General features: G+C 42.5%; 1 protein-coding gene across 2 annotated transcripts in view; it reads left to right on the top strand.

Moving 5' to 3' along the window:
• Positions 1–23,781, top strand: part of LOC111971343 (N(G),N(G)-dimethylarginine dimethylaminohydrolase 1-like) — a 115,989-nt gene extending 92,208 nt beyond the window's left edge. For both annotated transcript variants that reach the window (XM_023998085.2, XM_023998084.2), the window contains exons 4-6: positions 2,007–2,126; positions 19,554–19,697; positions 21,857–23,781. In XM_023998085.2, the coding sequence (XP_023853853.1) occupies positions 2,007–2,126; positions 19,554–19,697; positions 21,857–21,973 (381 nt within the window). In that variant the 3' untranslated portion in view covers positions 21,974–23,781. The remainder of the gene's footprint in view (positions 1–2,006; positions 2,127–19,553; positions 19,698–21,856) is intronic.
• The last annotated feature ends 264 nt before the right edge of the window (positions 23,782–24,045 follow it).

Raw genomic sequence — 24,045 nt, 5'->3', positions numbered from 1 at the left:
TACTGAATCAAAATGACAAAAACAGTAGGCCATTTCAGTCAACTAAATGCCCCTTCTTTTCAGCCATATTTTAGCCACATCACATTTGTATTGCTTCAGTAACCTATAGTAAACATCACTGACTTTCATGTGCACAAAAATACAGGAAACATCAACAAAGTGTCTTAATAGGGCATTGGGCCAACACGAGCCAGAACAGCTTCAATGTACCTTGGCATAGATTCAACATAGTGTCTAGAACTCACTTGGAAGGATGTGATACCATTCTTTCACAAGATATTCCATAATTTGGTGTTTTCTTGATGGAAAACTGGAGCGGCACCTGTCTTAGCAGTTACCTGTACATAGCCTTGTACTACCAACATATTTTTCTGCATAAGATCCTATCGCATGATTCTCTTCCCAGCAACCAAACTGGCAGAAGAACACATTACAATGCAGCATTTTTTTTTTATATCACACCCCTTGACAGGGCTCCAGATTAGTGTGAGCAACTTTTTCAGTTGGTGGCACCAGCCCATAATTTGGTCACACTATTTTGTTTTCCGGCGAGACGCAATATATTTTTTATCATTCACCTTATAAAGTAATTTGCAGTGCTTTTGCAGCATGGGAGAACCAGGCCTCATCGTGATTGGCTCCAGCGAACCGGCTCAGAAAGCCCTGAACGTATCAGTCACCATTGAGTACATGGGTCATGCAAGATAGGTCTATGTTCAGATATCTTTTATCATTCACCTTATAACGTAATTTGCAGTGCTTCAAACTGTATACTAGACAACTGAGATGGTAGGAAACTCAAGAAATAAGATGTTCATCTAACATGTCCAAGCAGGAATGCAGGGTTCAAAATATTTTTGTGCAACCTAATCCAGTGATTGTCAGGAATTGTGAGTTGTCAATAGGGTGTTGTTCTATTTTACTGTTCATTTGAACCTAAAAAGTACAGATTTATTGGCGCGTTGAAACATGTTGCACGTCGTAGTTTAAAAACTCAGTGGATAGTGGTAAAACAAACATTCCGACTGTCAGCAAATGCTGTTCCTTCAGAGAGGATCGATTTGCTTTGATCTAGGCCTACTGTTAAAGTGGCACTGCAGTCTCCCTTTCACCTCATTTAACACCTCAATAGGTGGTCCAGGTAAGTCATTACACACTTAATATGGACCAGGCCAGAGAAACAGGGGCAGATATCGGTCAGATGACAAAGCGGAGTGAATTGACACTCCATATAACATGTCCATTCCTGCCTCAGTGAACCTGGGATTCCAACCCATGCCACAACACAACATACTCCAGAAGCTAATTAACAGCCCAACAGAACCCCTGTTACCATGGGGTAGATATGGTATGACAGACCAAAGTAGGATGACACCACATGATCAGTCGCTCTCTGAGCAGTAGCAGTAGTCTGGTTCTCCAGAAACTAACCATGGAACAGGGAGCTCGAAACTAGAACTATAGCCATGGGGTAGATGAGACAGAACAGAGCAGGATGACACTCAACATCATCAATCTCTGTCTGAGCAGCAGCCAGGCGGCCGTATAAGAGTGTCTGGCATGCGAGGCCAGAGAAAAACGCAGCTCCCAGTAAAAAAGCCTCTGCCAAGTCCCCAAAAAGTCCTCCTCCTCCACATTTACTGGATTGGTTGAACAGTGCAGGAGAGAACCTCCCGACAGTTTCTTCTCGTCGAGACCAGTATATAGAGGATCTAATGTCAAGAGTTTAATTTACGCCTGCTAGGTTAGGTTTCTACAGACTGAGGGGAGGGGCCAGTGGCCTGGGGCTCTGGTGACCTCAGACTCTCAACCAACCAGTGGCCTGTGGCAGTCGGAATCTCTAAGACTCTCAACCAATGTCGGTTACGTTACCTTTCCCACTGGGACCTGTCTAGTTAGGGCTTGCATGTCTGCAGGACTATGCTGTGTAATCCAGTAGGTTTGTTGTGTGTTTGCAAGACTATGTCCACGGTCCCTGTAATGCCGTAGGGTTGTTGTGTTTGCAGGACTATGCTGTATCCACTGTCCCTGTCACTGATGGTCTACACCTGAAGAGCTTTTGCAGCATGGGAGGACCAGGCCTCATCGTGATTGGCTCCAGCGAACCGGCTCAGAAAGCCCTGAAGGTATCAGTCACCATTGAGTACATGGGTCATGCAAGATAGGTCTATGTTCAGAGGACAGAGTTGGACTTACTATCTTACTTTCCTTTGCAGCATCTTGTAAATTACGTTTAGATGAATACATGTTTAATAGCATTTGCAGAAAACATAACTGAAATAAAACTGCTATCCCATCCCGATAGATTTTCTTCAAGTTCAATTTGTGGTGGTCATTCTCATACAAGCACAAAATGATTAAAACAGTACCGTGCTTACATTTACATTTACATTTTAGTAATTTAGCAGACGCTCTTATCCAGAGCGACTTACAGTAGAGTGCATACATTTTATTACATTTTTACATACTGAGACAAGGATATCCCTACCGGCCAAGAGCAGACGCTCTTATCCAGAGCGACTTACAGTAGAGTGCATACATTTTATAACATTTTTAATTTATCTTTTTTTTTTTGCTTAATAGCTTTCTCTTTTCAAGAGCTATTGCATGTTACCCATAATCATAACTAAATTTTTAAAAGTCCAGGTAGCAGATAATGGACCCTATCAGATGTTTATGTAGTTGGTGCTGTATATTATCTAATGGGTTCTAACTTTAAACATTTTTGTCAGTTTACAATTTTACAATGTATGCTTGTCGCATTTAAAAAAACACAAAGACTTCTGGAAATCCCAGAAGGCAAGATCAGTGGAGGAACATATTCCCTGTTGCCTACTGTACATGGTAAACTGTAATTGGCACTTCACTTTTTAATATGGAAAATGGCTGAAATAATTTTTCTACAATATTCACAAGACACAATTACAGTCTTTATGGAATAAAAATGTAATTTCTTTCAATTATATGTGGAAATCAATGACGTACAGGGACTTCAGAAAGTATTCACACCCCTTGACTTTTTCCACATTTTGTTGTTACAGCCTGAATTAAAATTTTTATAAATTTACATTTATAAAATTTGATAAATTTACATTTTAAATCACTGGCCCCCATAATGTCAAAGTGGAATTGTGTTTTTTGAAGAAAAAAAATCTAATTAAAAATGAAAAGCTGAAAAGCCTTGAGTCAATAAGTATTCAACCCCTTAGAGAGAATAAAGTAGATGTCACACGTCAAAATTTTGATTTATGACCCTATGTCCTGCTGACTTTAACTTATAAGAATACGTCCATTTGACATATTGCCTAAAAAATATATTTAAAAAACAAAATATAATAATAATTATTGTCCATCCGTTTCTGAATATCTGTAAAAATCGTTGTCTTCCTGTTTTAGAATATCATGACTGAATGTTGTTTCAGCCTCGGAGTTGTCCTTAACATGTTTTCTGCCCATCACAAACAACCGCAAATCAGAGACCTCCGAAATGTCATTTGAAGCGGGGAAATTGTCCGAATTCAATGTTTTACTGTTCATGTTCCGGGGGTACCCCTTCCGTTTCGATCATGTCCTCCAGGGTTGTATGATTTTCGATGTCTGGTGTACATTTTATCATAAAAAATACATACAGTTGACATATAGATATCTCGTAAAATTCTGTGTCCATCCGTTGCTCTTCGGAATTCCATTCTAATGAAGGTGGTTCCATATCATTTATCCCCGGGATGCAGTTGGCTTAATGTTGCATATCCTGCGAACGTTAGATAATATTAACATGTTATACGATATACATTTTTAAATTACATGAATATGTGCATTTGACGTAAATAAAATAATAATTGTTGTCATCGGTTTAAAACACATATAACTCCTGTTTAATATTACAATAATATCATTAATGTTCAAACAAGTCCCCGCATCCCAAATCTAATATATACGTTTTCACGAACTCACCTTCAGAAAGCGGAAGGATTTACAGACGATCTTGTCCGTTAACTATTCGGGGCTGCTGTCCTGTAGGTTTGCAGCTGAGCTAAAGCGGTGCTAACATAGTGGGAAAGTGTATGTTTCACTAGACTCGCTCCGCGTTCGTGTCCCTAACTAGAGAAAGTACGGAATTAGTTTACGGGGCATTATGGTGACGTTTTTTCGGGCTATATCCTGTATATTTGATTACTAAGGTATTGGGTTCAAACAACAGGATTGGGGTGTCGAGACAGTATTACCCTTTTGATATTCTACAACCTCCGGGATATAGCACCTCGATGCTGTGTCCGATGTCCGTTTCAACCCCTGGGGGTCGGTCTAGACATCGCTATTATTTCTGGGCCGTTTGACTTTTTAGACCCCCCATCCTCTGGGGGGTGAGCTAAATTAGGTTTTGAAAGGCCTATGGGTTAATGATACGTAAGTGTCCGTAAGACACCGACACACTTTTTGTTTGGGGGTAGGCATCTGTTTTGCAGGATATTGTAAAGAGAGAGAGCCTTGAGCGCAGACGCATGGGCATTTTTGAACACACACCCAGCCCCTTTTTCTTTGTTTTGAAACACACACACATACACTACAGCACACGCACGCACACACACGCGCGCACATGGCTTTTTCCGCAATTCTTTTTCTCCGGGACAGACTGTGTTAAGGGTGAAAAACGAGAGAGTTCATGACGTGGTGAGATACTGCTTTTAAAAACATCTTTATTTAATTTAAAAAAAAATCAAGTACATACAGTTTATAACCGTTCATAATTAATGTCTTTTACTATGCCTTTCTTACAGATATAGGTCCTGGTTAGCCCTGACCATTCTCCGTTTCCAATTCACGATCGCTAAGACGCTTGCACACTCCATCAAAGCTCCGTAAGTTTTCCCTCCATGGGTAGATAATCCGTCCGGCATGTAAATCCTGGGTATGCCCACAGCATTAATGAATAAGATGGGTAGAAAATGAATCTGTTTAAGTCATAAGTAAAGGCCTTTCATAAAGAGGCTGTCATGATTGACTGTGGCCCATATTTAACACGTATTGCTTGTTACCTAAGACTATTGTTGTACATTGAATATCCACTAGCAGATTTTTGTAGCATGCATCTCCACTATATCTGTCATGTTACTGTGGGCTTTTTAAAAGCCAATAAACATGTGGTAAAATGTACACTTTGTTTCACTGTAGATTTGTTTAAGCCCACCTAGAAACACCTGATTTATCCCACAGCATTAATGAATAAGCTGTGTATAAAATTATTCTGTTTAAGTCATAAGTAAAGGCCTTTCAAAAGAGGCTGTCATGATTGACTGTGGCCCATATTTAACCCGTATTGCTTGTTACAGAAGACTACTGTTGTACATTGAATATCCATTCATCCCTGTTACACCTTTATGTGTTGGCTCTCTATGTCTGTACATAGGGTGGAATGCGGTTTCACTAAAGTTATTACACCCTAAACCTGAATCTGAAATGACCTTTAGGATCTTTCTTTGGGGTTCTAATCTCCCCGGTGTACATGCACCGAACATCCATAGGCTGGAGCCACCTGGAAGCTCTGTGCATGTACTATAAAGACAACTAAATAGGAAACTCAACAGTGTGTTAGGCCTAGAAACATTATTTAGATGGCTGTTTTATTTGTTGTTGAAAGCTTGAAATGTACACAATGCGAAGTGACCTTTTTCTAACACACCACACACACCACACACACACACACACACACACACACACACACACACACACACACACACACACACACACACACACACACAAGCCCCCCCCAGACATCCTGTTTCATAGACAACAACCTAAGGGCATAAAATAGGGTGGGTGTGGGGTCATCCTCTTTGAAATGTTCATCCCCCCCACCCAGTTCAACCAGGTCCCTAGACATCAAGCATCATGACAACTTCAAAGACAATTTATACATATTTTCACACTCTAATGCGTGAGAACAGGAACAGGATGTCCTGACCAGATGCCCAAATATGGGCACTCCTAAGCACGTCATCCTGACATAGGGTCATAAATCATACGCTTGTCTTGCTACACTCCTCTAAGAGCGTGAGAACAGGAACAGGATGTCCTGACCGGAAGCCCAAATATGGGCGTGCACACGTCAGCAGGAATAGGTGTCCACGATCATCTTTCTGTGGAAGAGAGGACCAAGGCGCAGCGTGATACGAATACATCTTCTTTTAATATAACGAAGACGAAACAAACACTTTTACAAAAACGACCGTGAAGCTACAAACCTACGTGCACACATGCAACATAGACATAGACAATTACCCACAACCTGCCTAATGCCTATGGCTGCCTAAATATGACTCCCAATCAGAGACAACAATAGACAGCTGTCTCTAATTGAGAACCAAACTAGGCAACCATAGACTTACCTAAACACCTACACTGAACACAACCCCATACACTCTACAAAACCCCCTATACAATACAAACACCCTAGACTAGACAAAAACACATACATCCCCCATGTCACACCCTGACCTAACTAAAATAATAAAGAAAACAAAGATAACTAAGGCCAGGGCGTGACAATAGGGTCATAAATCAAAATTTTGACTTGTGACATCTACTTTATTCTCTCTCCCCTTTGTTATGGCACACCTAAATAAGTTCAGGAGTAAACATTTGCTTAACAAGTCCCATTATACGTTGCATGGACTCAGTCTGTATGCAATAATAGTGTTTAACATGATTTTTTTATGACTACCTCATCTCTGTACCCCACACATACAATTATCTGTAAGGTTCTTTAGTCGAGTAGAGAGTTTTAAATACAGATTCAACCACAAAAATCTGGGAGGTTTTCCAATGCCTCGCACAGAAGGGCACCTAAAATCAGATATTGAATATCCATTTGAGCATGGTGAATTTATTAATTACACTTTGGATGGTTTATCAACACACCCAGTCGCTACAAAGATACAAAGATATAGGCGTCCTTCCTAACTCAGTTGCCGGAGAGGAAGGAAACCGTTGAGGCCAATGGTGACTTTAAAACAGTTACAGAGTTTAATGGCTGTGATAAGTGACAACTGAAAATGGATCAACAACATTGTAGTTACTCCACAATACTAACCTAATTGACAGAGTGAAAATAATGAACATATTCCAAAACATGTATCCTGTTTGCAACAAGGCAGTATTCAAGTAATACTGCAAAAAATGTGGAAAAGAAATTCATTTTTGGTCCTGAATACAAAGTGTTATGTTTGGGGCAAGTCCAATACAACACATTACTGAGAAATGCTCTCCATATTTTCAAGCATAGTGGTGGATGCATCATGTTATGGGTATGCATGTAATCGTTAAAAATGATTTTAAAAATGAACAAGCAAAATCCTAGAGGAAAACCTGGTTCAGTCTGCTTTCCACCAGACACTGGGAGATGAATTCACCTTTCAGCAGGACAATAACCTAAAACACAAGGCAAAATCTACACTGGAGTTTCTTACCAAGAAGACAGTGAATGTTCCTGAGTGGCCGAGCTTTTACAAAGAATTGACTCAGGGGTGTGAATACTTATGTAGATATTTCTGTAATTCATTTTCAATAAATTTGCAAACATTTATAAAAACATGTTTTCACTTTGTCATTATGGGATATTGTGTGTAGATTTTTAATTCAGGCTGTATCAACAAAATGTGGAATAAGTTAAGGTGTATGAATACTTTCTGAAGGCACTGTACTGTATATAAACCCTGGATAGCCTATGCTATGTCTAGGCCAATAAGAGCCTTTGAAGCCACCGAGCTGCCATTATCCTACTCCTCCTTTGATTAATGGAAGTGAATCAGGGGAAATGATATCCCACATTAAAATAGCCAACTAGTCAACAATGCCACGATGTGCGCCAGCCAGCACCAATTCAAGGGATGTGGGAACACATTTCAAATGCAAGTATCTAAAATGTAGTTTTTGGTCTATTTTGAGAGACAGACTGCTGCTGACAGCTTCTGGTACTGTGTAACCATAGCAACACAAGCATGCAAATATCTGTGTATGCTAGCTAGCGACCTCTTAAAATTAGTGGAGTCGGCTATTTTAGCATCACCCGGTTCTGACAGGAGTATGAAATCGTGCAGACAGCCATGCAATCTCCATAGACAAACATTGGCAGTAGAATGGCCTTAATGAAGAGCTCGGTGATTTTCAACGTGGCACCGTTATAGGATGCAACCTTTCCAACAAGTCACTTTGTCAAATTTCTGCCCTGCTAGAGATGCCCCGGTCAACTGTTAGTGCTTTTATTGTGAAGTGGAAACATCCAGGAGCAACAACGGCTCAGCCGCAAAGTGATAGGCCACACAAGCTCACAGAACGGGACCACCGAGTGCTGAAAAAAATAATCTGTCCTCGGTTGCAACACTCACTACTGAGTTCCAAACTGCCTCTGGAAGCAAAGTCCACACGAACTGTTCGTTTGGGAGCCTCATGAAATGGGTTTCCATGGCCGAGTAGCCGCACACAAGCCTAAGATCTCCATACGCAATGCCAAGCGTTGGCTGGAGTGGTGTAAAGCTCACCGCCATTGGACTCTGGAGCAGTAGAAACGCGTTCTCTGGAGTGATGAATCACTCTTCACCATCTAGCAATCCGACGGACAAATCTGTTTTCGGCGGATGCCAGGAGATTGCTACCTGCCTGAATTCATAGTGCCAACTGTAAAGTTTGGTGGTGGAGGAATAATGGTCTGGGGCTGTTTTTCATCATTCAGGCTAGGCCCCTTAGTTCCGGTGAAGGGAAATCTTAGCGCTACAGCATACAATGAGATTCTAGATGATTCTGTGTTTCCAACTTTGTGGCAACAGTTTGGGGAAGGCCCTATCCTGTCTCAGCATGACAATGCCCCAGTGCACAAAGCAAGGTCCATACAGAAATGGTTTGTCGAGATCGGTGTGGAAGGACTCGACTGGCATGCAAAGAGCCCTGACCTCAACCCCATCGAACACATATTATAAAAACAGCACATTTTTCTCTCTGCACCATGGCAAAATGTGTTGAAATGCAGTAAGTTAGTTGAATTTCGAGATTATTTTTAATGCCCGGGGCCCCAAATGCGGTCGTCCCGCCAAGCAGGTGTGTGTGCTCCATTGTCTGACGTGTCACATTCTGTTTTGTGTCTCTCCCTCGTACTGTGTATTGACACAGAGTTGCGTGCCAGGCGTGTGTACACTACACTACAGTCTGTGATTTGGAGTGGTGTGTGCATGCCAGTGTCCTGCTTTGATAAACAGGGCCATCTGGCATCATTGAAGCATAAGGTAAGAATTCTTCTGGGGCCTCCTCAATATGCACAAGGACTTAATTAACTTAATGCTAAACACTTTAGACAAGATTATTAGGCATTACACTCACTGGACAGTTTATTAGGTACACCCATCTAGTACCGAGTTGCCTCCAGAGTAGCCTGAATTCGTCGGGGCATGGAAATGTTGCTCAATTGGTATCAAGGGACCTAACGTGAGCCAGGCAAACATTTCCCACACCATTCCACCACCAGCCTGTACCGTTGACACCAGGCAGGATTGGGCCTTGGACTCATGCTTACGCCAAATCCTGACTCTGCCATTAGCATGACGCAACAGGAACCAGCAAGGTTTTCCACTCCTTAATTGTCCAGTGTTGGTGATCGCGTGCCCACTGGAGCCGCTTCTTCTTGTGTTTAGCTGATAGGAGTGGAACCCGGTGTGGTCGTCTGCTGCAATATCCCATCCGTGACAAGGACTGATGAGTTGTACGTTCCGAGATGCCGTTCTGCACACCACTGTTGTACTGCGCCACTATCGGCCTGCTTGGGGCCCCAGATAGCATATGATAGCAAAATGTGCAGAATTGCAGGAAATTTGCTTTAAAACGGCAACATTTTCTCTCAGCCTCATGGCGAAATGTGTAGCATAGCAGAAAATGTGCTCTAAAACTGCTAAATGTTCTCAGCCTTGTGGCATAATGTGAGCAAAAGCATGATATGAGCTATACAAAAATAGCATTTTTTTCCCTTGGCAAAAAGTATAGAATTGCAGGAAATTTGCTTTAAAACGACATAATTTACTCTTACCTAGCCTCATGACAAAATGTGTAGAATAGCATTATAATACAGAAAATTATTCTCTTGGCACCATGGCAAAATGTGTTGAAATACAGTAAGTTAGCTGAATCATTTTTGAAATGCCTCTGGGTCCCAAATGCGGTAGTCCCGCCAAGAAGGTGTGTGTTCTCCCTTCTCTCCTGGATTTCAAAACGTGTCACATTCTGTTTCGTGTCTGTACCGTGTACTGTGTATTGACACAGAGTTGCATGCCAGGCGTGTTTACACTACACTTACCCCAAATCCTGACTCTGCCATCAGCATGACGCGACAAGAAGCGGCAAGGTTTTTCCACTCAAATCAGATTGTATTGGTCACATACACATGGTTAGCAGATGTTAATGCGAGTGTAGCGAAATGCTTGTGTTTCTAGTTCCAACAGTGCAGTAATATCTAACAAGTAATCTAACAAATTCACAACGACTACCTTATACACACACACACACACACAATGTAAGGGGATGGAATAAGAATATGTACATATAAATTGTCCAGTGTTGGTGATCGCGTGCCCACTGGAGCCGCTTCTTGTTTTTAGCTGATAGGAGTGGAACCCGTTGTGCTCGTCTGCTGCAATAGCCCATCCGTGACGAGGACTGGTCAGTTGTACGTTCCAAGCCTTTCTGCACACCGCTGTTGTACTGCGTCGTTATTTGCATTGTTAGCTTGAACGGTTCTTGCCATTCTCCTTCGACGTCTCATCAACGAGCTGTTTCCGCCCACGGGGCGGCCGCTGACTTGATTTTTTTTGTTTGTCGCCCCATTCTCGGTGAACCAAAGAAACTGTTGTGTGTGAAAAGCCCAGAAGGCCGGCTGTTTCTGAGATACTGGAACCGGTGCGCCTGGCACCGACGGTCATAGCACGCTCAAAGTCGCGTAGGTCACTCGTTTTGCCCATTCTAACGTTCAATCGAACAGTAACCGAATGCCTCGATGCCTGTCTGCCTGCTTTATATAGCAAGCCACGGCCACATGACTCTCTGTCTGTAGGAGTGAACCATTTTCTGTGAACAGGGTGGTGTACCTTATAAACTGGCCACTGAGTATATATGAACATTCTTCATAGGTGACAGGGATGAACAGATTTGAGCGACTCTCAAACATTGAGAAACAAACGATTCTTTCTCACTCAAAATGTGGATGCCGAGGTTGTCTTCTCGTGGTGGGGCTCAACAAAACCAAAACCTGAAACATTTTGGCCCTTGATGGAACCGTCTCTTACAACAAAGAACACAGGCGTGTTATGGAGGGCGGGAGAGGAGTCTGCAGAGAGAGAGGAGAGGGGGAGGGATGAATTTAGAGAAAGCTATAGGCAGGAGTAGAGAGAGGGGGGAGAGAGTTGGGATGGAGAGTTAAGTTAGGTAGAGGCACTGTGTAGCATGGGGATGGAGAGGGAGAAGAGAGAATAGGGGGTGGGGGGTGGGGGAGAGCAGGCTGGAGGGGAAGGGACGGTGGTGGAGAGAGGAGAGGCAGGAGGAGAGATGGAAGGGGATGGAGGTGGAGAGAAATACTTGAATATAATACATACTTGTACATATGTCAAATAGGACCAATGTAAGCACCCACCTAATTATTTGTATTATTATAATATTGTTTCTTCTTTTGTCTTCGATATTAATGGATTTGTCCGTTGTTTTTAATAGTTACGCCTGGTAATAAATCACCACAATAAGAATAATGGAACTCCTAAACAATGTGTACACAGTTCTTAATGAGTTTGCAAATGCAAAAGTTTTATTGACTTGCTCCAAGTTTGGAAAATTTGGTCTTTGTATTGAATAGTATTTCAGGTGAAATAACTGCAGGCCATCTTGCCCACACCCTTGTACTGAGAATCAAACTGGAGATCCTATTGCTCTAACTCAACTCACCCCTGAGTCATGTAGAACAAACAGGGGAGCACACCTCATTGAGAGGAAGGCTTCTTCAGTGTGATGCAGAAACAGTACGATACAGACAGGGCAATGCATGCTTCACTACTTGGTCATTTTCTATCTCGGAGGAGCTCCCATATACCCCCAAGCATTACATTGGAAGGAGCAGAGTTGGACCTATGCGAGGAATGTTTGGATCTTTGAGGCTTGTCATGGCCTTTTCCCAGGTATTCCCAACTTTAACTCTGATTGGGATTGTAGTCATGAAAACCTATCAAATTTAAAGAGTGTTTATTTTACATCGACACTATTTCTTTTTTTCTCTTTTCATTTTTGACTCTGTCTCAATATACTGTAACTGTACAGCCCTGTGCTCCCTCCTCCTCCTCCCTCCCTCCCGCTCTCCTTCCCCCTCTGTCAGGCGATCACTACGCTGTGTAACACGGCAAGACAGGTCATCACACGTGTTGACTCAACCCCCCCCCCACCTCACACACGACAACAGATCCCCCCTCTCTCTGCGGTTTGATGCCTGCCTCTGACTACAACTTCTACAAGCCTGCAGAAACCACATGTGAATGTGATCTCCCTCTGATAAATGTATGTTCGTAGTTAATCTATGGTATAATCCATGTTATACACAGCTGAACCTCAATTATACAACTATTATTTAAATGTTTAAAACGCTCACCACCTCATTACCAAAGACAGGGGTTCTGAATCAATGGGGCTTATCTAATGCGAGACCTTGAATAACCACTATAGGGATGCACACACACCCTGTAGGGAATACAGATCCTCTTGATAAAAGATGTGGAGCAAACACAAACACACTGACAGTGACAGTGACATATTGCTACCTTTCATGGAGACTGTTGCAATAAATCTCTGCCTGTTCTTTTCTGAGGAACAGACACAAGGAATTTCCCGGCATCAAAGCAGGAGACTGGCATGCACACACCACTCCAAATCACAGACTGTAGGGGGGGTTGAGTCACGCGCCTGGCACGCAACTCTGTGTAAATACACAGTACAGACACGAAAACAGAATGTGACACATTTTGAAACCTCAGAGACAAGTGAGCACACACACCTGCTCGGTCGGACTACAGCACTTGGGGCCCCGGAGCACCAACCTTTTTTTTTGTTCTTTTTTTGGGAATTCAGCAAACTTACTACATTTCAACACATTTTGCCATGGTGCAGAGAGAAAAATGTGCTGTTTTATAATGCTATTCTACACGTTTTGTCATGAGGTTAAGTAAGAGAAAATGGTGCAGTTTAAAAGGAAATTTCCTGCAATTATACACTTTTTGTGTCATGGAAGAAGAAAAGAAAATGCTGTTTTATAGCTCATTTCATGCTTTTGTTCACATTTTGCCATAAGGCTGAGAGAACATTTTGCAGTTTTAAAGCTAATTTCCTGCAATTCTACACATTGCTATCATATGCTATCTGGAGGTCAGGTGCCCCGGGGCATGTGCCCTGCGAGCCTGTTCAGTATTCTGGCCCTGCACACCTGGGACAGACATACCTGAAAGTTGACAGCCAGGCTTTCTCAGTGGTAGGGTTCTTCCTCATCTGCCTTCTCAGTGAGACGTCACCCCCTACTGGCCCAGGGATGCAGTGTTAAAACACTAAATAAGTTGAGAGGAACTATCTACAGATTCTACATACTTCAACCACAGACAGACCGACAGACAGACAGAATTCCATGTCCGTCTAAGTACATATTTGTTCATGTGGATCCCCATTAGCTGTTACAATTGCATCAGCGACTCTTCCTGTTGTATACAATTATTATTATCAATGAGATGTGTAAAGACTGTACATATGTTTATTCTCCAATGTTATCCTTAGCTCATTCAACATACTGAGGCAAACATATCCAAGTATTAGTTATTTACACTGGTAATTAATTATTACATACGGTGCAGGATCTTAATTTGATCACTCTTTTGTTGCTCAGAATTTTTCCTGCAAATGCAAACTTGTAGTGTATTTGAGTTTTTAAAAGGCTTCTAAAGTTTGTAATTTCCGATTTGATTTGCCTTAATAACAAAAAAAATGAATGAATAAAAAATAAATTAAAATTAAAAAATATCGACCACTACAAAAATGCACATGAATTATAATTCACATTTTCTGTTGCTGCAGGATTATCTTCCTGCTGTATAAAACTGGCTCAAATTAAGATCCTACTTCTGTAATAGCATAGCTAACTAATACAGCACACTTTTAGTTGACACACACTGGAGCCCCATTAAGATTCCATTGGCTATTGTAGAGAAGAGAGAGAAGGGCCATTAGCATGAGTTAATGACAGAATTTCTCACAGCATTGTAATTCCTGATTACCCCTCCCCCTTCCTCCAACAAGCAATTAGCTGTAGTTATAAAGGACTTTAATGAACGTCTGAGATCATAAGGTACACCTGATCCAACTAATCATCAAGCCTTCAATGAGTTGAATCAGAGAGGAAGAGGCGAAGTGAGAGGTTTTACTCAGTCCAAAATCTTTCCAAGAAAATTAGCCCACGACGTGAGGAATTTGAGGTCAATGAGTGTTGAATTTGCTGCATGAGGTTTATTTGACCGAATATAAGTTTTGTTATGGTTCTGTTGTGATGAATGCACTGATATAAGTGGACACACGTGACATTTTGCCAACTTTGAAAAAATGACTTTATATCGGAGTTGTGCCTGTTGTCATAGAGCTAAACAGAGGACTCATCATGGATATAACTCGTTTTAGCGTGGCCATTGAGGGCTTACACCATCTTACACCATTGGGCTACCGAGTGGCACAGCGGTATAATGCACTGCATGAGGTAACTCAGTGCTAGAGGCATCACTACAGACCAGGGGTGGGCAACTCCAGTCCTCGAGGACCTGATTGGTGTCACACTTTTCCTCCATCCCTAGCAAACACAGCTGATTAATCAAATTGCATTCTAAACTGAAGATCATGATTAGGTGATTATTGGAGTCAGGTGTGTTAGTTGGGGGCTGGGGCAAAACTGTGACACCAATCAGGCCCTATCGAGGACTGGAATTGCCCACCCCTGCTACAGACCCAAGTTTGATCCCGGGCTGTATCACAACCGGCCGTGATCGGGAGTCCCATAGGGCGGCGCACAATTGGCCCAGCGTCATCCAGGTTAGGTTAGAGGAGGATTTGGCCAGGGAAAGGCCGTCATTGTAAAATTTGAATTTGTTCTTAACTGACTTGCCTAGTTAAATAAAATATAAACATTTTTTTTAAGTAGTCAACTGGGTGGGGATTGCTATGAGTTGGGAGCAATCAGCCAATGAAGAGGAAAAAAACGGACTACTTTAAAATGGAGATTGCCTCAATGGTGCTGCCCATGCTGTCACAGACGCTATAATGGCACCAATACAAAGATGAGTCCTCTATCTCTATGGCCTGTTCACGCGTATCTGCTAGAATGTTCCCACCTGATCTCGCCTCCTCCTGCCTGCCTTTCATCTTTGAGGACATGTATATCCATTGTTGAAGCGGTCACTTGACTGTCTTGTCAGTATAATAGACAATCTTTGGTGGAATCAGGTGAGTTTGTCTGGGGCTACAACAAAAATGTGTGCTGTTAGGGGTACTTAAGGACTGGGGTTGGGAATCGCTGCTCTAATGAACGCAAAAGGGGTTATTGTGAATGCTATTGTAATGAATGTAAATGGGATGCTGTTGTTGTGAATGTAGCTGTAATGAATGTAAAGGGGTTGTTTTTGTGAATGTAGCTCAAATCTAATGATAATATCATTAGATATTATTACATGCCTGCTGGCTGGATTCCCTCAGTGAGCTTTTGTGAACACACACCTAATTTTGGGTAGTGAAGTAGTGGTATAAGGTTGGCATGTTATTCACAGACCAAACTATGACTTTGTTACTAAAGCAGGCTATGACTGTATTGCCATGTTGCCATGTCTGGTCTGATACTGAGTCATGGTTCTGATATAGTATAGTTGACGGCACACCAAATGTGGCAGCCAGTTTGTGTGTGTGCATGTGTGTGTCCTTGCATGCATGTGTGTGTGCCTTGCATAGTCTGCAGTCATACTATGTTTAGCCCTCCCAAGTTGAGGACGTGTACCGGATGAATTCCATCATCTGATCGTACTCATAACAATCGTGGCTATCACTGCCAAGCCTCAGCCGTGAAGTCATCTCCCCAAAATACTCCCCCTTACTTATACTGAAGTGCTAATTCTCTCTCACGCACACTCTCCCTTTCCAGCAAACCAGGGTTCCAGGTTGACTCATGCTTAAAGGACTCACTGATTGGCCCATAACTGACCCACAGGCCCAGCCCTATCCCCAGGCCCATACCCCCAGCCCTATACCTCAGACCCAGCCCTATACCCAGACACCAGTCTTGTATCCCACACCCCAGCCTCAACGCCAGTCCTATACCCCAGACTCAGCCCTTTACACTACAAAATGCTGGGTTGTTTGGATGACCCAACTTCTGGGTTGCAGGCATTGGTTCAATTAGTTGGGTTATTTTCTTTAAAAAGAGCACTGTTGGGTTGTTGATTCTGGGTTATAGATGCTGGGTTATTGAGGCATGATCAGAAGACTTGGGGCATGGCTTTCAAATAGTTATTTTTGGCCACCTGTGAGAGTAAATGTATTTCCTGTTAGTCTGTTATGTTGTATTGTAAGCGTATGTTAAGGCTGAACACTGATAGTTTTGAAGCTTTTATGAGGCTTACAGAAATGTGTGTTCCTTAAGACCCTATACAAATCCCAAAGTTGGGATACTTAACACTTCATTATAATATGCAATTAATAATGTTAATATTATTCATATTTTATAATAATGAAATATGCCAAATTAAGGCACATTCAAAATTGCAGTGTACAATCTTAACATTTGATACAATACAACAGATGAACAGGAATCACATTTACCCTTACGGGTAGCCAAAAATATCTGAAAGCCACACCCCTATTAAGCCATGCCTCCTGAAAATAACCTAACGATTACATTAACAAGACCCAGCTGCTGGGTTATTACCCCAGCATGAAAGTGAATAAAACCCAATTGATGATTAAATTTACCCATGTTTGTGTAATCCCAACCACACAACATGTTGGGTTATTCACCCAACCCAACTGGCTGGATCAAGATAACCCAGCATGTGTTCTGTCCAATATTTACCCAGCACTGAGTTACCAAATAACTTGGGTTGTTTTTAACCCATAATGTTTTGGTGTACCCAGCCTCAGAAGGAGGAGCAGCCGAGGTCAGGAGGAGCAGCCGATTTCCCCCCCCTATTCACACAGACACCACCACTTGTGCCCCCGCATTCACCTTCCTGAATAGACGCTGGCCTAAAGGGACAGGAATAAACATGGACCATAAGCCAATAACAGTCGGTTCTCTGGGAAGAAATGTGTGTCAAGGACCAATCCCAAATAATGACATCAACAGGTAGCCATTACAGTCTAATAACCATTCCCCTGGTCCATTGGATAGCAACTGGTTTGTGAGTGTGTTTCTGAAAAGAGCCATTGTAACAACTTAGTTTAATGGCTACACGGGTCAGGGAAAATTGTGTGAACTGTGAAAATTCCACATATTGTAAGTGTGCTGCAGGAATACTCTGTGTACTGGTGCCTTTAGAGGAATGACATCCCATTTCCCTTCATTAAAGTGACAGTAGTTTTTGTTATGTGTCTGTTTGTTGCTCGTAGGGTATTCCGTTACCTCCCAGTGAAATATTTTGTTCAGCAAGATTGACTCTGCACATTCCGTCACACATTCAGCAGTTTTTTCATATTAAACAGTACTTCGGGGGAATGTACACAGTCATTGTGAGAGGCACTGCTCATTGTAGAGATCGTTCATTGGTTCTAATCCAGTTCTGTCGTGCCCCGTGTCTTACGTTAGATAGCAAAACGTTCATCTGCAGGGGGTTTGTAAGCTCGACTGAGGTAGTGACAATACCTACAGTATGTGGGGAAGAGTTCAGTGAAGGGCAAATTGTGCCCAGGAGGACTGAGATGGGGAGTACTAGTTTAACATCAGTCAGTTGAGATTAGAAAGTAATTGGACAGCTCATCAGACAGTCCTCGTCCTGTTAGTGTTGCATTTCCTATAGACTGCCTTTCAGTATGTCTCCTCTCCTCTAGCTGTGGTCTGCCATTATGTTCTATCAGCACCCAGAACCAGATCTCGCGTGTTTGCTAGCCCGTCTGTCACGAGATTAGCCGTTATGTCACAGCTCCTCAGACATTGGCTGCTGCTCTGTGCCCTCTGACCCCCACGATGGAGTGATGTAATGATGTCATTATGTGATAAAGAAACTGAGGGTTTGTCTGAAGTCCAAAAATGATCCCTCATCAATGTCCAACTTGGATTTGAGAGGAGAGAAATTTATAACTATTATAAAACTGAGTAAAATACTGATCTGTATGGCGTGAGTGTCGTACAGTCTCTCACCTCTCTGTCTCAGTCTCTCTCGCCAGACCGCTAATCCTCATGTGTGTGAAGAGAGCGCTCGCGGTCACGCACATGGACCGTGTTTCATTTAGGACTGCTGCGATCACGCAACACGCCATACATAAGCCAAGGTGTTTATGGTCATTTTGTCACCCGGCCGGGCGGAGCCGGCAACCGCCCTTCTGGAAGAGCAGATCTGGGAGATACAAACACATACCAGACACGTGCACATTTCTCACACACACGCACACCAGCCAACCCCAGGGTAGAGGGGAATGTGTGAACAGGCCAAACCACAAAGCCCATTGTTCACGTTATGATCCACAGAGACAAATGGAGCACCGTGAGGGGTTGAGAGATTTATCATCATGGATCAACAACACAATCACTCTTCTAACCCCAATTCTCCTCAAACACACACACACCAGCTCAGACTATCTCTCTGCATGATATAAAAAAGAGGTGCAGAGCAAAAGGGGCGAGAGGAAGGAGTCAGGGAAGAGGGGAAGGAGATGACAATACCTTTTCAATGTTTACTTTCGTTCTCCCTCATCCTTTTCCTCCTCTAAGGTATCCACCGGTGTTCAGGTTGTAAACATTGGACACACACACACACACACACACATCTGCTCTTCTCTGCATTCAGGTCATAGTGCTCGAACTTCCACTTATTGGAGGGAGTGCTGCTCCTTCTCCCCCAACCGACCCATCAGATTACATAAATAACATGACATCTGCCGTGAAAGAATGTCAGTCAGTCTGTCTACCCGTCTGTGTTCTCCATTAAGGCCCAGCCACCCAGATAGTGGTTTGGAGGTTAGGACTGGAGCAGGCAAAAACAGCAGGGTCTGGTTCCTTTTTGCCCAGCCACAATATGATCCTTGCCCCTCCTCCTTCGACCGTACCCTTCAATGTTTGCCTGGAAAGGTATAAGCAGTGTAGGGGTGGAGCTCCCACCATATTCTTTACATATCTAGAAACATCAGAGAGCTATGGCCAAGGGGTTTAGGAGAGAATTTGGACTGGGCTTCTCTCCATCTCACCGTGGTGCTGTGTGTTCCGCTTACAGCTTACCGTACATCTGTCTGTCTGTCTTCCTGTGTGTCTGTAGATCATGCAGCAGATGAGTGACCATCGCTACAACAAGCTGACAGTGCCTGATGACATTGCGGCCAACACCATCTACATGAACCTCCCCAGCAAAGGCCATGTACTGCTACACTGCACCCCAGAGGAGTTCCCAGAGAGTGCCAAAGTGAGCACACACACACACACTGTGCACTAGCACGCACACGCCAATCTCTGTGCTCCCCCAGTTATTAGCTACTGAATGTTGTATATTTGTCGTCTTGTATGCATATGTTTGCTGTAAATATCCCTGCACTTTGTCGTGACCTTGTGACTCTTGGATGTCGGCTCGTATGGGATCAGTGAATGACATGGTATTGTCTCTGTAGCTGTTAGAGATGGCTGAGGATGAGCCATGTCATTTAGATTCCTCATTGTCACTACGCATTCCTGTGTCACTATGACAACCAACACCCTGCAATCTGCACAGACAGCCCTAAGACCTCAAATGTTCTCTGCGGTTAAAACCCAAACTTGAACATTTTATTTTTAGTACGTAGCATTTATTGAAATATGTCTCGTTGGATTTGGAACTGTTGTCCGATTTCCCAAGGCTTAATATAATATTTGCCTTGAGGATTGGCTAAAGGGGAATTTAACCGAAACACAAAATCAGAGTGACTGCTTCAGTGTCCTGTATCAGACCACTGTAGAGTGTATTCATATGGGTCCTGGATCGAAGCTTGGGACGCTTTCTGCCTCTGCGCACCATCTGTGTGATGAAGAATCATTAAATGTAGAGGTGTCGGAATGACAATCATCGGGGGTGTCAGACCATAGGGATACATTTCTGCGTGTCAGACTGTCAGACACAGTTCCATGTCATCTCTCGCAACCACCCCTCTGGAAGAGCAGATCTGGGAGATACAAAAACAAGCCGTGCGCTCTCTCAGCCTGGTTGAACTTAACACATCTATATAACAGTAATCTAGACAGACAGACCCCCCCTTCAAATAGAGAGAGAGGGAGGAAGAGAATGAGAGAGAGATTCATCAACCCAATCAGACCAAACCCACTCACTGCCTGCAAAGCCGCTCTGCTTTCTAACAGTATAAACATTAAATATTACTAAAAACTCTGTCTCCGGCTATTTTTAGTAACGTTACATAAAGGGGGGGGGGGCGGGGGGGCTGAGAAGAGAGATCGAAGTCGACTAGACAAAAGGTCTCAGCCAGCCCCCACAGTGAAGTTCTCTTACCCCTTGTATAAATTTCAACCACAGTAATAACAACCCAGCTGGAAAGCACAGACTCACTGCCATAAAAACAGAAACACTTGAGCGAAAGAGAGCGAGAGAACAGATTTAGAAAAAAAGGAGTTAGGCGGAGAGGAGCTTGGATAAAGTGCATCGCCCCCCTGACCTCGTGATCCCCCTCCAATGGTTGATGGGGTTTATCCCTGTTCTATGTATTGGTTGTAGGAAGGCCAGAGTAAGACCTGTTGCTTCATGGCTGGAGGATCTGATAGGCCAGAGTAGGGTGGGTTGCTTGTTGCTCCTATGGTACTGCAAGCCCAGGCTTTTAGTATGACAGAGGGGGAAATATTTTTTTTAAACTTTTGTGTGTAATGTTTACTGTTAAAGGGCAATTCTGCCAGTCAACCTCATATTCATTGTCTCCAGCACCAAACCAGTGTCTACATATATGAAAACAGTATGTTTCTATGATCTGTGGTTAAAAAGATAAGAACGGTCCTAAGAAATGCTTCTGTGTGACATCACAGGGTAAAAAAAGTGATTTTTAAACCCTGCAATGGGTTTCTAGCCAGAGGGAGGGTATTTTCTAGCTCCCATGTCACCGCGAATCTCATAGTGTTTGAAAAATCACTGTTTTTAAAATGTTTTAACTTTTGATGAAGTCATCGTTTAGAACTTTTTTACTTTAGATTTTTTTTTAAATGGTGGTGACCTTTTAATTATTTCTAAGTTGTAGTTTTTTGTTGTTGCTTTGGCATTGTTAACATGTGTTTCCCATGGAGAGGGAGAGAGAGAGAGAAAAAATATATATATATATTCTGGCTTGGAAGTGTCTTAGGAAAACAGTGGTTTTCTTCTGGAGGGGCTCCACAGGGTGACACATTGCGTTGAGGGTTTCTGGAGATGTTGTAATATTTCTCACTTAGTTTTTCTATCTTCAGAAGACTGAGAACTCGCTATACCTAAAATGTTCATTCTTAGATTTGCATCCCTCGTAAGTGCTTCCAAATCATTGTAAAATGAACAATGCCTGTAAACAATGTTACGGAAGGTGAAGACAGACATATTCCCTCTCTCACTCTCTTCCCTAGGTGTTTGAGAAGCTGAAGGACCACATGTTGATCCCAGTGTCGAACATGGAGAAGGTCAAGGTGGACGGAGCCCTCACCTGCTGCTCCGTTCTCATCAACAAGAAGGCCAAAGTCTGATCTGAGCATGCTCCGTTAGGGGTCTCTCGGGCAGACCTGGGTTCAAATACTATACTTGAAATCTTTCACATACTTTGAAGTGCCAGGAGAGCGGGGTTTGCAATTTTGGGACTATACTATTGGGCCATTATTAAGCCAGGCAAGCTTAATCAAGCACAGACAATGTATTTAACATGATTCTGAATAGTATTTGAACCCAGGTATGCTCTCAGGGCAGGGTCGGGCCCACTGCTGCACCCTTGCCCGAAACAAGTCTGTTTCTGCTGTGTTACCCCACGATAACAGAATGTTATCCAGGCTACACCCCCCCCCCCCCCGCCCCCCCCCCCCTCTGAAAGTGCTCATGTGTCAATCAATCCCTGTGCTTACTGGTCAATGTTTACAACCCTTCAAAACAACCACTTCCAATAGAACACTGGAGAGAAAAGTTTTTTTTTTTTTTTAAACATCTGTGGAGGATCTATATAATGTTACGGTATAGTGCAGTATGCATAGTGCAAGAGCCGGTTTATGAAGAATAAACAAAACGCAAACCCGCCAAGATACATTTACAATCAACTGCTGATTGCGCTCTCTGTATTTAATTTTGGATTCAATTCATCATGATTCATAGTCATGTCATGTAACAAGTAGAAGTTCTTATTGAGGGGGGAAAATGAATGAAATCCACTCGGTTATCTTAATAATCTGTAAATTGTCATAATGAGCTGTTCCTCTCTCTGCCATGGAGACCTGAGTGCTCTTACTACATTATTGTTGATTCAAAAAGAAATGTACATGATTTTTGAACAGGAATGTTGATTGATCCCTAGCTGTGATGATGGTGCTAGTTATTCCATCCAGCTGAACATAGGGTAAATTCCTCTTCTTAAACTGTGATTTCTGAAGTCTAAAGCCAAGGTAGGAAACTAATTACAAAATGCACATGCAATTGTCATCAAAAATGCCTTTAAAAAAACAGTCATAGGATGTTCATTTCCTACCCTGTCTTAACCTAAGCTGTTTCCATTTTATGAAGGACTGAGCACTACTTCCCTGCCGTGTATGACATGTTTGTAAGGACCAATACTTGTCATTTCTCATTATACTATACATACTTTTAACATGTCTCATTTTGCTGTGTGCCTCCATCTTAAGTGGCTTAATAACTACTGCTGTATAGTCTAGTCAAGAAGCCATTATAGCGGTTTCTTCGATGTTTTAAAGCCCTTTATTGTCCCTGTATTGACTACTGTATTCTACGAGTAACTGACAAAATATAGAAACACTTAAATGAGGGATACAAAGTATACTGAACACAAATATAAAATCGCAACACGTAAAGTGTTGGTCCCATGTTTCATGAGCTGAAATAAAAGATCCCATAAATCTTCCATACCCAAAAAAAGCTTATTTCTCTCAAATGTTGTGCACAAATTTGTTTATATCCCTGTTAGTGAGCATTTCTCCTTTGCCAAGATAATTCATCCACCTGACAGGTGTGGTAAATCAAGAAGCAGATTAAACAGCATGATCATTACACAGGTGCACCTTGTGTTGTGAAACTGTGGGTTGCTACCATGTTGTCGTCATGCTGTGTTGTCATGTGTTGCTGTCATGCTATATTGCCGTCTTAGGTCTCTCTTTATGTAGTGTTGTGTTTTCTCTCTTGTCGTTATGTGTGTTTTGTCCTATATTTTTATTACATTTCATTTTTATTACATTTATCCCAACCCCCATCCCCGCAGGAGGCCTTTTGGTAGGCCGTAATTGCAAATAGGAATTTGTTCTTAACTAACTTGCCTAGTTAAATAAAGATAAAAAATTTATAAAAGGTCACTCTAAAATGTGCAGTTTTGTCATACAACACAATGCCACATATGTCTCAAGTTTTGAGGTAGCGTGCAATTGGCATGCTGACTGCAGGAATGTCCACCAGAGCTGTTGCCAGAAAATGTAATGTTCATTTCTCTACCTTAAGCTGCCTCCAACGTTATTTTAGAGAATTTAGCAGTACGTCCAACCGGCCTCACAACTGCAGACCATGTGTAACCATGCCAGTCAAGGACCTCCACATCCGTCTTCTTCACCTG

The sequence above is a fragment of the Salvelinus sp. IW2-2015 genome, linkage group LG13 (assembly GCF_002910315.2).
Source record: "Salvelinus sp. IW2-2015 linkage group LG13, ASM291031v2, whole genome shotgun sequence".
In the NCBI taxonomy this organism is placed as follows: domain Eukaryota; kingdom Metazoa; phylum Chordata; class Actinopteri; order Salmoniformes; family Salmonidae; genus Salvelinus; species Salvelinus sp. IW2-2015.
The sequence above is the reverse complement of the archived record's forward strand: the minus strand, read 5'-3'. Positions and strand labels throughout refer to the sequence as shown.